We start from the raw sequence: 12,168 nt of genomic DNA, 5'->3' as shown, positions 1-12,168 counted from the left end.
GGCAGCCTGTGGGGAGGCCCCAGAGGGCAGGCACGTGGGCAGCCGGCAGACGAGGCCGGGACCTGCTGGCTCTGCCATTTCCAAGCTCTGGGACCCGGCCAGATCCCAGCAGCGGCTGAGTCTCACTGCCCTGTCTGAAGAGTGGGCGTAATGCTGGCACCTGCTGCAGCCACTGCAGGATTAATGGATCCCATGCGGGGCCTGGCAGCTGCTTCTGTCACGGTCCAGCCACCTGCCGGGGCCCTGTCCTCTGGCGGGGGACACAAGGGCTCCCAGCGCCATCCCGGCCTGCTGTCCCCATGGGGTAGGAGCAGGTGCTGGAAGCCCAGGCTGGGGTAGGGGTCAGTGCTGGGCCCTGGATGCTGGCCCAGTGGAGGCCCAACCCCCCAGCCCAGAGGAAACCAGACCTGCTGTCCCTTCGCACACAAAGGCGGCCCTCGGAGACTTGGCACTGATTGAGGCCCAGAGAGGCCGCGTCTGGGAAATGTGGCCGCTCCACCCCTCCCAGCCTCCCAGGGGGCCAGATCTCCTCCTAGGAGTTGGGAGCGTGGGAGATGCCCTGTCCCCCCTCCCAGGCCTGGCAGCCTAAGAGCTCCCAGCCTCCACCCAGGCAAGGTGCGCCCCTGCCTCCCCTGGACACACCTGCTCACGGCTTCCACCCTGTGGCCAGGACAGCAAGACCAAGAGGTGGCAGCCTGGGTGCCAAGCAGCAGAACCCTCTGTGTTGGGTGCTTGGGGAGACCCCCCTCTACCCTCTCCCTATGGCCCTGGAACCCTGATCTCCAGATCAGCTGTTACTCCTTAGCAGGGCCCCATTGCGTAGGACCACCCAAGAAGCTGACCTGACACCCCCCACCCCCCACCACTCTGCTTTATTTATTCTGTCACATGAGGCTGTTTGGCGATTCTTCATTTACTGCCTCCCTGGGCAGAGGGGACGAGGGGGTGGCGTGCACCTGCCTTGTTTTTATATGCCTGGCTACACCAGGTCTTACTTGTGGCACACTGGATCTTTTTGTTGCAGCATGTGGGATCCAGTTCCCTGACCAGGGATCGAACACAAGCTCCCTACATTGGGAGCACAAAGTTTTAGCCACTGGACTATGAGAGAAGTCCCCCTGCCTTGCTCTTAACTGCATCCCTGAGGTCATGACCCAGAGCTGCCACACAGAGGAGCAGGAGCAATGGGCAGGACACCCAAAAGAGGGGCACCATCTGTACAAGCCATACCACCAGCTCACATGGAGGAACCCAGGCTCCGGGTCCCAGACTGTGAGAGGTCCCAGAGGGTGGGCTCAGAGACGATCATGGGAAACACGGAGCACATGTGTGCAAGCTGTCTGGGGCCTGGTGGGGCTCTCAGAGGAGATGGGTAGGGCCGTCTGGCTGGGGTGGTGGGCCTTCCAAAGAAGACTGCCTTGGTCAAAGGAGACAACGGAAATGTCTGCTCAGGTCCACCCAGAGAGTCGGGGCCACAGCAGGGCCGCCTGACGAGGACGCACAGTGGATGGAGCCGGGGGTGGAGGGGTGGGGAAACGAGGTTCCCTCCGCCCCTCGGCTGCAGAGGGTCCTGCTGGGAACAGAACAAGGAAGCAAGGAGCAGTGATAAGGACTTCCCCTCCCAGTGAGTCACCATGCTGGCAGCTGAGCCCCCGACTTCCCCTGCAGTGCTGGGGCCAGCCCAGAATATCTCACGTGCCCACCTGAAGTCACAGGGCCAGATCCCCAAGTTACCCTCTGCCTGCCCCAGCTGCCCACAGGACTGCCTCGACCCAATGTACAGCAGGGCTCATCCTGTGCCCTGGGTGGCATGCCCCCAGCCAGCTTCTGCCCCATTTCCTCCAGGGGACCCCAGAAACTGCTGGCTTGCAGCTGTGGACCATGTGACCCTCCTGACCCACCCACAAAATTGGGTTCTTAGGATGGAGAGGTGGGCCTGGTCACTTAGCTCCAGAAGGTGCTTGCAGACAAGGCCCTTTACCAACCCAACAAGAGGCAAGGGTGGTAAGGAGACCTCGTCCCCTAAGAGGACGGGGAAGCAGGTCCGGTGACTCGACCACGGCTGGCCATCAGTGTTTCTGGCCATGCTGGCAGCCTCCAAACAGGGGTGCCATAGCTGAGCACTGCAGACTTTTAAAGTGAGGCCTCAGTCCTAACCTGCTAGACTGGGAGTGCAGGACTCAAGTTTTGCTCAGGGCCCTTGCCTGCAACGCCACGGCCACGGCCACTTGCCAAGCGGTCACTGTGTGACAGACTGCCTCCCAGGCCCCTTAGGCAGGCCAAGCTCACGGCTTCAGGTGAGGCGGCCCTCGTGATGTACCCATTTTATAGATGAGGAGCCTGAGACTGGGATAGGAGGAAGCCATACAGCCAAGGAGAGGGCCTTGGGCACAGGCCACCAGCTCCTGGGCTGCTCCTTTACACACTGTGCTGCTGCTAAGTCGCTTTAGTCGTGTCCGACTCTGTGCGACCCCATAGACGGCAGTCCACCAGGCTCCCCCATCCCTGGGATTCTCCAGTCAAGAACACTGGAGTGGGTTGCCATTTCCTTCTCCAATGCATGAAAGTGAAAAGTGAAAGTGAAGTCGCTTAGTCGTGTCCAACTCTTAGCAGCCTACCAGGCTCCTCCATCCATGGGATTTCCCAGGCAAGAGTACTGAAGTGGGGTGCCATTGCCTTCTCCGTAAACACTGTGAGGAGGTAATAAGCAGCCCTTCCTCAACGGCCTGGGCAGGCAGCACAGGTGGGCAGGGGGAGGTGGCCTGGAGCCTGAGCTGATTAGCTGTGAAATCTCCGGGGAGCATCTGGGGGCGGGCACTTAGCCAGGCCCTCTGGGCAGCTTTGGAGCCCCCCCACAAGCTCCTCCTCTTGACCTGGCCCCTCTGATGTCACCCAGAGACATTAAGGGCCCAGGGTAGGGGTCCAGGTGGCCCCGCTCACCCTAGCCAGATCCTGGTCTGCTTTGGGGCTTTACAGGCCTCAGTTTCCCCACCTGAAACGTGGGCTTGAGACCTCCCCCTCAGCTGGGCAGGGCTTGCAGGAGAGCATGAGTCCAGAAAGGTGTGTTCAGGAGCCCAAGGGAAGTGATACTCTGTCCCAGACAACACTGCCGCACCAGGGCCCCCTCTCACTTCTATCCACCCCCATGGGGTTGGGGGGGGGCAAGGGGAGTGGGCAGGCAGGCCCTGTAAAGGGGCCCCAGCAGTACCTCCGTCATTCATCACCCCATCACGGCTCCTCCCTCCCCCAGTCTCTCCTACCAGGAAGGTGGCAGCAAGTCCCTGGAGGCTGAGGCTCAGGTTACAACAGCCTTGGGGCCCCCAGACTCTCCCTAAGGTAGGACAGGGATGGGAGGATGGGCCCTGCATGGAGTGTCAGGGAACCTCCAGAGCAGGCCCTACTCCGCCCCCAGGCAGAGAGATGCCCCGATTACACCTCCGAGCTCTCATCCCCAGTTAAAAACCCCTCTGTCTGTCCCCCTCCAACCTCGAGGGTCCTACCGACTCCCTAGAAACCCCGGCGGGGACAGCTTCAACCCTCCAGCCGGAGTTAGCACTCCTGTGTCTGGCCCTTCCGCCCCCATCCCTGGCCCATCCCGTCGCCAGCAGGTTCCAGCCTGTCCCGGAGGAAGGCGGAGCGGTCGGCCCCCTCCCCACAGGCAGCCGGCCACGGAAGCCAAGTCCCGCCCTCGCCGGGATCCCAGGACTCGGGGCCGCCAGGGACCAGGCACCAGCCCCTCCCGTCCAGCTCGTCACCGCTGCCGAACTCGACCGGTGCCGGCCGCGCCCGGGTCGGTTGCGTGCCGCCTTCCCGGCGGGAAGCGCACTTCTCTGGCTGAACCCGAAGGGCCGAGCTGGGGTCCCTTCCGTCCCCCGAAATGCAGAACTGGGGCGTTGGGACGGGCGGCGGCCGCGGTCCGTACCTGGGCTCTTCGCCTAGTAGGGCTGGAATTCCGGAGTCTGAGCCCGGTGCTCGCCCCGCGCGGGCGTCCCCACCACCCCCGCCCGGCCTCCCGCCCTCGCTCACCTGGATGGTCTGGTTGGGGTCCCCGCCGGCCACGGGGCCCCCCACCAACTTGCAGTAGAGGTCCTCGGTGGGGCGCGGGGCGCCGCGCGCAGGGGCCTCCTCGCCGCAGGTGGCCGAGGCGGCGATGCGGGCGCCCTCAGCCAGGTTGAAGTAGGGCGGGTGCAGGCTGAAGCCACCGCCCGCCGCCCGCGCCCGCGCCGCGCCCAGCAACGCCAGTCCGGCCAGCAGCAGCGGCGCGGGGCCCCAGGAATCGCGGGGCCGCGCGCCCGGTTTCGCCATCTTCCAGCTCGGGGACTGCGGGCGAGGCGGGAGCCCGGCGGGTTTGCGGCGCCCGGCCGGGCTCGGCTCGCTCCGCCCGCGGACGTCAGGCCCCGCCCCGGCCCGCCCGGGAGCTTCGGCCCCGCGCCCCGGGGAGGGGGCGGGGGAGGCCGGGGGAGGGGCGGCCGGCCGCCTTAACCCTTGGGACCCCGGCCCGGCCGGCCTCCTGGAAGGGGGACACCTGCTGATCTCGGGCCGGGCCGTGGGAATGCTGCGCCCAGGCGGCCCCGGGGCGTGGCTCTCGGTTCCTGGCGGCCCCCTGCACCCTCCAGCACCGCGGCCCCGGACGCGCCGGCCCGCTCCTCTCGGTCCAGCGGATCCGCTCTTTGTTTCCCTAACTTCGGGCACCTCTAGGCGGCCGAGGGTCCCCGGCGGTCCCGGGTTCGGCGCCGCTCGCCTCGGGTCCAGTCCGGGCCCAGCCCGTCCCCACCCGCGACCCCAGAACCGGCAGAGCGACTCGAGTGACCGCAGCCAGGGAGCCCAAACGCGGAGTCCCTGGGATTGAGATGTGAAACCCGGAGCGCAGCGCATCCTGGCCGCCTCTCGCCGGCTGGTTTTCGGTGTTTTGCGCATGGTACTGGCCCCCATTCTGCCTCATCCAGCAGGTGTGCAGGAAGGTGCACTCTGCCGGCTGTGAATGGCGGTGGGTAGTGGCCCCGGAGACAATCCGATCTGCAGAGGGAGAGGGAGACCCCTCATTGCGGACTCCGTGTTCCCTTGCGAGGGGCCAGGTCAGATTCAACCCCACCTGACTCCTGCCTGCGCAGGGTTTGGTTTAAAAATTCTCTAAAACGGGGAAGTGGGGCCCTCTGCAGTGAAGGGAGGATACTCAGAGCCCCGTAGGTGCCAGGAAGACTGGCTGCAAAGGAGGGCATCTATTGAGCACCTGCTGTGTGAAGGGGGGGCCAAGTGTGAGCTCACCCTGGTGCCACCGTCTCTGTCTGCTAGTGGAACCCTCAGGCTCAGGGCAGGTGCTCAAGGACACTGGGGAAATGGGGCTGGAAGAGACGCCAAGCTCAGGATTGTGTCTCAGGATTGTGTCCCAGCTGTTTTTGCGTTTGGGTGGCTTCGGCCACTGGGTCTCCTCCCCTCCTTCAGCTCCTGGCCCACATCCGCCTCAAGGGAAGCCCTGATGGGGCTGGCGCAGCTGCTGGGCTGGCAGGGCCCCCAGTCTATGAGCTAGGCCAGCTGGGTGTCTGTCCCACGTGGGACCCCCTGGACAGTCCTGGGGAGTTGAGTAAGTGTGTGGGGTGGCAGCCAGCTGGTCCTGGCGGGTCCTGCCCCAGTAGTTGTTCCCGGAAGGTCACACCACTGGTCACATCTTTCTGGCTGTCCCTGGCCTTCTGCAAATCCTGAATCCCAGGGGCTGGACGGCAGCTTCTCTGCAGAGTTGAGACAGGCAGGCAGTGTGGGCTGGCTCCCTCCTCCCCTCTCTCTCCTTTCCCTTCTTCTTTCTCATCTCCCTCTGCTCCCAGGCTATTCTGTAACTCCACCTGGGGGAGGGGGAGAAGAGGTTGTTCCTCCCCAGAGACCCTCTGAGTTGGAGAGGGCCTGGCCTAGATGGGGGAGGGGCAGGTGGACAGGAAGGAATCCAGAGTCCTGGTGCCTTGACAGGCCAGCTCACTGGCTAATTTATGACCCCTTGAGAGGAGAGCTGCCTCTGGGCAAGTAGCAGGGTTTCCAGATGGGGGATTTGACCTGTCCTCGCCCCGCCCTCCCTACTGCCCAGAGGTGCCCCCATAACACACATCACAGCAGTGCGCTCTGGCCCTGGCACTGTCACCCCCTTAGCTCTGGTGGCCTGGCATCCTGGGGGCTGGAGCTGGGAACCCTCCACCCAGGCTGCCCCCCATGTCAGCTTCTCAACACCCATGGAGGGGCCCGGGGACAGAGGTGAGAGGTAGGAGCCCTCTGAGCCTCCCAGAGATCAGGCCACCGCTGTCCAGAGGGCACAGAGCAGACGGGAGGGAGGGGCCGCCGCCTGAGAATGCGCTGAGTCAGCCGGGCCAGCATGCAGAGGGTTAATCGCGGGCTAGCGGCTTCCGGAGACAGCTGCCCTGAGCAACTGGTGGCCTGGGCCTGGGGGGGAGGGGGGAGGCGCATTGCCTGGTAAAGTGGGCAGAGGGCAATGTGGCGGAAGGAGCTGAGTGAGATGCCCGCTTGGCCCCCACCCTGTGCCCGCTTAGGTGCCCCAGCTGGAGCAGGGCAGGGGAGGGAGGCCCATCTCTGCCCACCTTCATGCCTGATGCCTGAGGCACATTTCCAGCAAGTCATTTTCAGCTGGCCCAGCAAGGGTGTCCAGTCTTGCTCTGACTCCTGGGTCACCCAGCCACCTTTCCTACTTAGGAATTGGGAAACTGAGGGTCAGTTTCCAAGGCCCAGGGGTCAGTCAGGAGCATGTGGTTAGCAAGGGAGAGAAGAAGATGGACTGGCATTCATTTCCTCTTCCCAGATGTATTGGGCAACTTTGGGGTACAGGTCTGTAATGCAGTGCCCTCCACCCCCAAACAGGCTGCTTTAGCCTTCTGTCCTAAGTTCACAGGAGAGGGACACCAAGTCCTGGGAGGTGGGTGGTGGGTGAAGGCAGCTCACGGGAAGGGGTGTGGAGGCAATCTGACCCCCTCTGTCCTGCTAGGCTCTGACCATGTCCCATGAGGAGGACCCCACACCCAGAGTCCCCCCACCCAGCCCCACAGTAACTGGAGCCCCGGGACCTGTGGGAGGTCAGATACAAGTGGGGAAGAGGTGCTTCTGAACCCAGGTAGGGGGTCCAGCCAATCCCCCCACACCGAGCCCTGGGATAAGACCCCTGCAGTGGGGCCCGGGCCAGGGGAGTCCACCCTCAAGACTGCGCCCCCCCCCACCTTGATGTCATGCCCAGGAGCCCTGCTCAGCCCCATCTGCAGGGTAGCTGTGGGGACCACAGGCCAGGCCACATGGGCACACCTGCCGTAGCCCGAGCTGAGTCCTAACCACGACCATAACTCCCCGGGAGCAGCTGCGAGGGGCACCCCTCATTACACTCAGCCGCATCATCACATCACAGTCGGTAACAGATGACTGTGCCGACCTTGACTGCTGTCCTGGATCCCAGCTCTCACCCGGGCACTGCTCCTCCAGTGGGGGAGGAGAAACTGCAATGCCCCATGGGGAGGAGGAAGCTGAGCTCTCTGCTTCTCGCTGGGAGTGTGTCTCCCTTTGGCAGGAAGAGGTTTCAGGAGAAGCTAGGCTGTGGTTTGGAATATTCCCTGCTCCAGGGCTGCCCTGATGCCTTCTGGGGAGCCCAGCTGGCCAAAACATGTACCCCGTCCATCCAGGCTGGCTGTGGGGCAGGCAGCAAGGCTGATGCTGGCTGGCTGCTGCTGGCAGCCCTGGTCCAGCCCAGGCCTGGGGGGTAGGATGCAGACCAGCTGAGGGAAGGCCTCATTCAGTTCAGTTCAGTTCAGTTCAGTCGCTCAGTCGTGTCCAACTCTTTGCGACCCATGAATCACAGCACGCCAGGCCTCCCTGTCCATCACCAACTCCCGGAGTTCACCCAGACTCATGTCCATCGAGTCAGTGATGCCATCCAGCCATCTCATCCTCTGTCGTCCCCTTCTCCTCCTGCCCTCAATGCCTCCCAGCATCAGAGTCTTTTCCAATGAGTCAACTCTTCGCATGAGGTGACCAAAGTACTGGAGCTTCAGCTTTAGCATCATTCCTTCCAAAGAAATCCCAGGGCTGATCTCCTTCAGAATGGACTGGTTGGATCTCCCTGCAGTCTAAGGGACTCTCAAGAATCTTCTCCAACACCACAGTTCAAAAGCATCAATTCTTCGGTGCTCAGCCTTCTTCACAGTCCAACTCTCATATCCATACATGACCACTGGAAAAACCATAGCCTTGACTAGACGGACCTTTGCTGGCAAAGTAATGTGTCTGCTTTTGAATATGCTCTCTAGGTTGGTCATAACTTTGCTTCCAAGGAGTAAGCGTCTTTTAATTTCATGGCTGCAGTCACCATCTGCAGTGATTTTGGAGCCCAACAAGACAAAGTCTGACACTGTTTCCACTGTTTCCCCATCTATTTCCCATGAAGTGATAGGACCGGATGCCATGATCTTCATTTTCTGAATATTGAGCTTTAAGCCAACTTTTTCACTCTCCTCTTTCACTTTCATCAAGAGGCTTTTTAGTTCCTCTTCACTTTCTGCCATAAGGGTGGTGTCATCTGCATATCTGAGGTTATTAACATTTCTCCCAGCAATCTTGATTCCAGCTTGTGTTTCTTCCAGTCCAGTGTTTCTCATGATGTACTCTGCATGGAAGTTAAATAAGCAGGGTGACAATATACAGCCTTGACATACTCCTTTTCCTATTTGGAACCAGTCTGTTGTTCCATGTCCAGTTCTAACTGTTGCTTCCTGACCTGCATACAGATTTCTCAAGAGGCAGGTCAGGTGGTCTGGTATTCCCATCTCTTTCAGAACTTTCCACAGTTTATTGTGATCCACACAGTCAAAGGCTTTGGCATAGTCAATAAAGCAGAAATAGATGTTTTTCTGGAACTCTCTTGCTTTTTCCATGATCCAGCGGATGTTGGCAATTTGATCTCTGGTTCCTCTGCCTTTTGTAAAACCAGCTTGAACATCAGGAAGTTCACGGTTCACATATTGTCATCATTAGGAGGTTGTAAAGGGTTGTAAAGCCAGCAGGTCTGGGGCTGAGAGAGCTCCCTGGCCTCTGGGCCATTGCTCAGTCCAGAGCCCTCCCTGGCCGTGGGCTGGCACAGTCCACTGGGAGGGCAGAGGACAGGCCAGATGACCTGAAAGGGCACCAGAAGGGTGGGGCCGGGCTGGAGTCCCCTCATTCCCAGCTGAGGAGGGCCCGGGGACAGGTCCCTGGATGCCCCTGATGGACTGGTGTTTCCTGCCTGTGACCCCAGCTGGGCCGCCTTCGGGCTCCCCCAGGCCTCCAGGGCATGGGCTCTGGGAAACCTCTGAGGCCACCAGGCTTTGGGTTGACCCCAGCAAGGAGCAGATGGTTTTGACCCCTGTGCTGCCCAGCCAAGGGCCTTCCTCCAGGAGCATTCTGTCCCTGGAGCTCTGGAGGGTCCACCTCTGCCTGCTCTGTGCCCAGCCTACAGGCCACAGTCCCCAGGGTGCCCATGAAGGCCAGACCCTCGGGCATCCTGGTGGGCAATTTGTACCTCGGAGGGGGTCCAGACAGGCTCACATGTGCCCAGTGCCATGGGCTGGGCTGGCCAGCCCCCAGGTCCAGGGCTCTACACAGAAGTTCCCCAAAGCTCCTTTCTCCCACTCAGCTCACCTCCTTCCGGACTGGTGTCCTAGACGGGCAGGCCTGGCTTTCTAGAAGGCACACACATCCAGGATGCTCAGAAATGTGAGGCTTTGTGACTCCCCATAGGCTGGTCAGTGTGCTGTCCATGAGCAGACAGCCTGGATCAGGCAGGAGTCCAGAGTCCAGGGTTTGGCTTGTACATCCCCTCCTGTGGCCTCAGTGTCTCCAGCTGAGTGTAGGGGAGCCCCCACCCTGCTGACATAGGGGCACCAGGCTTTGTGAAGGATGCCACAAGCTGGAGGAATCAGACCAGTCACCTTATGGACTGGAACCTTTATGATCACAGCTATGGGTGCCGGCTGCCTGCTGGGCTGGGCCCCTGGCTGGCACTCGCGCCTCATCCTGTCTCCCTCCTCCCAAGCCATACTGGCTTTTTTTTTTTTTTCATACTGGCTTTTGTTTATCTTAGGATAAAAGCCAGACCCCTCACTGCAGCCCCCAGGCCCCAAGGAGCCTCCCAGCTATGCGCTGCCTGTCTGGGCAGTCAGGCTGAGCCTCCAGCCTTCCCTCCCCCTCTATCTCGTGGAACTTTGGCCTTATTCCCTCCACCCAGGACACAACAGAGACCCTGCCCCTTCGTCTGCTCTCTTGGGCCCCTAGTGGGTCAGACAGGTATGCACCTGCCCTGCTTTCTCATATTCAGTTCAATCACACCTATGTCTTGCCTGTCCTTCTTGCCATATCCCCAGGCCTGGTGAAGAGGAGGTGCCTAGGGAGTGCCCACCACATGAAGGGCAGCCTCTTGGGTTTACCCTGTCATAGGTCCTTCTAGCCTGTGCAGGACCCTACGACTTGGGCCTCTGGTTCCCCAGAAGAAGCCCACTGCTGTACTCTGGGGACCCCTTCCCAGCCCAGGGTCTGTGAGCTGGAAGGAGAGGCAGGGCCTGCTGAGAGGAAGGAGCTGCCGTCTGAGATAGCCCCCATGTTGGCATCCTTGCACGATATCTCTCCCACCATGGCTCACCAGACGCCCCCCTGACCCAGCCCTGGGCTTGAGGAGCAACCCTCAGCCACAAATCTCCCACCCCAGCCCCAGGGGAGTGGTGGGCTGAGTTGGGGGGGCCCTAGGAACCCCTGAGGAGGGGGCCCGGACCTCCCTGGAGAGCCAATCAAATCCAGAGGGCAAAGGGAGGGGCTGGTTCAGAAGTGAGGTTGCTCTTCGGACCCCAGGCCCAGGTACCTCCCTCAATGGGGCACCTTCCAGCACCTTCCTGGGGTGTAAAGTTGGGGGTCCAGGGCTCCTGCTCCCAGATCTGTGGGGAGCAGTGGGTTGACCCCAGAAGGCTTACATCAGTCTCTGTATCCCCCACACAGGACGGTAGCATCCACATCAGACACCCACGGGGCCAACCTGTCTGCAGTGTTATTATTTACTCCATTTGGCCTTTGGCTCCTGGGACTCCCCCACGCCCATGCTCACCACCTTCCTGCTCTGTACTGTGGACTGGGCAGCCCTGGGGGAAGCAGGTGAGGGGCAGGGGGTCCCCAGCACAGAAGGAGGGGGTGGCACGTAGGGACCTGGGTTGTCCCTGACCCCCCCTCCCTCTCAGGACTGACCTGCAGCAGGCCCTTCCCCCCAGGTCCCTGGGGGCCTGGCGGAGCTCCAGTTCCCGCGGGGTGAGGGCTCTGCAGCTCCTCCAGGAGGTGCCCACAGGCGGCCTTATATGGCCAGAAGGCCTTGCTGCCCAGGAGGAATCTGATCCCACGGGAAGGGCAGGGATGTGGGGCTGAGCCCCAGGCTGGGCCAGGCAGGGCCAAGGGGAGTGGTTTGAATGGCCCTAGTCTCCTGGCCCACAGCCCCCTAAAAGCAGCCAGATAAGCCCGACCCCCTTGCCAACTTTGGGACGTCTGGTTGGGGGCCCTGTGACAAACCCTGGGGGTCTGCCATCCTGGCAAGAGCTGCAAGATTTGAGGCCAGCCGCCCCACCCCGACAGTACCACCCAAACCATACCAGGTACAGCCTGCGAGGGTCTGGGGCCTGCAGCCTGGCTCTGGCCTTGACTGGCTAGGTCACTGGCCCTCAGTAAGTTGCCTCCTTCCCTGGGCAGGCCCAGCCTGGCATCAGTGCCCTCCCCAGAGTGGCACCAGGGTCCCCACACCGCATCTGGACACCTGCTGGGATTCAACCTCCCTGCCCAGCCTCCCCGCCTCCCTCCCAGCCCATCATCCCTCCCTCCATCACCCCCACCTCTTTCTGTCCCAACTCTCTCTTTCTCTGGGTTTCTCACTCTGGCTACCCTCTCTCTCTGCCTCTGTCTCCCTGCCTCTGTCTGTCTCTCCTTTTCTGTGTGTCTCTTGGTGTCCCTCTTCCTCCCACCTGCTGCCCTCCATCTGCTGAGCTCCACTACTCTGGGCAGCCCTAGCCCCTCCCCCAAAGATTGGCAGCAGCAGCGGTGACATAGGCTCCTCCTGCCCTCTGGCCCGTCTGCCACCTGGAAGCTCTGGCCGTGGGGGCCTGGTGGGCCTTGCCAGCAGGGCTGGGG

At 61.7% G+C, this 12,168-nt stretch overlaps 1 protein-coding gene across 1 annotated transcript in view; it reads right to left on the bottom strand.

Annotated features, from left to right (window-relative positions):
- LAMA5 (laminin subunit alpha 5) overlaps nucleotides 1-4,479 on the bottom strand; it is a 51,647-nt gene extending 47,168 nt beyond the window's left edge. Inside the window, exon 1 of the mRNA XM_061436976.1 lies at nucleotides 4,027-4,479. Coding sequence (XP_061292960.1) covers nucleotides 4,027-4,305 — 279 coding nt within the window. The 5' untranslated portion in view covers nucleotides 4,306-4,479. The remainder of the gene's footprint in view (nucleotides 1-4,026) is intronic.
- Between the last annotated feature and the right edge of the window lie 7,689 nt (nucleotides 4,480-12,168).

Source organism: Bos javanicus, chromosome 13 (assembly GCF_032452875.1).
Source record: "Bos javanicus breed banteng chromosome 13, ARS-OSU_banteng_1.0, whole genome shotgun sequence".
NCBI lineage: Eukaryota > Metazoa > Chordata > Mammalia > Artiodactyla > Bovidae > Bos > Bos javanicus.
Note: the sequence above shows the minus strand (reverse complement) of the source record. Positions and strands in the feature narration are given on the sequence as shown.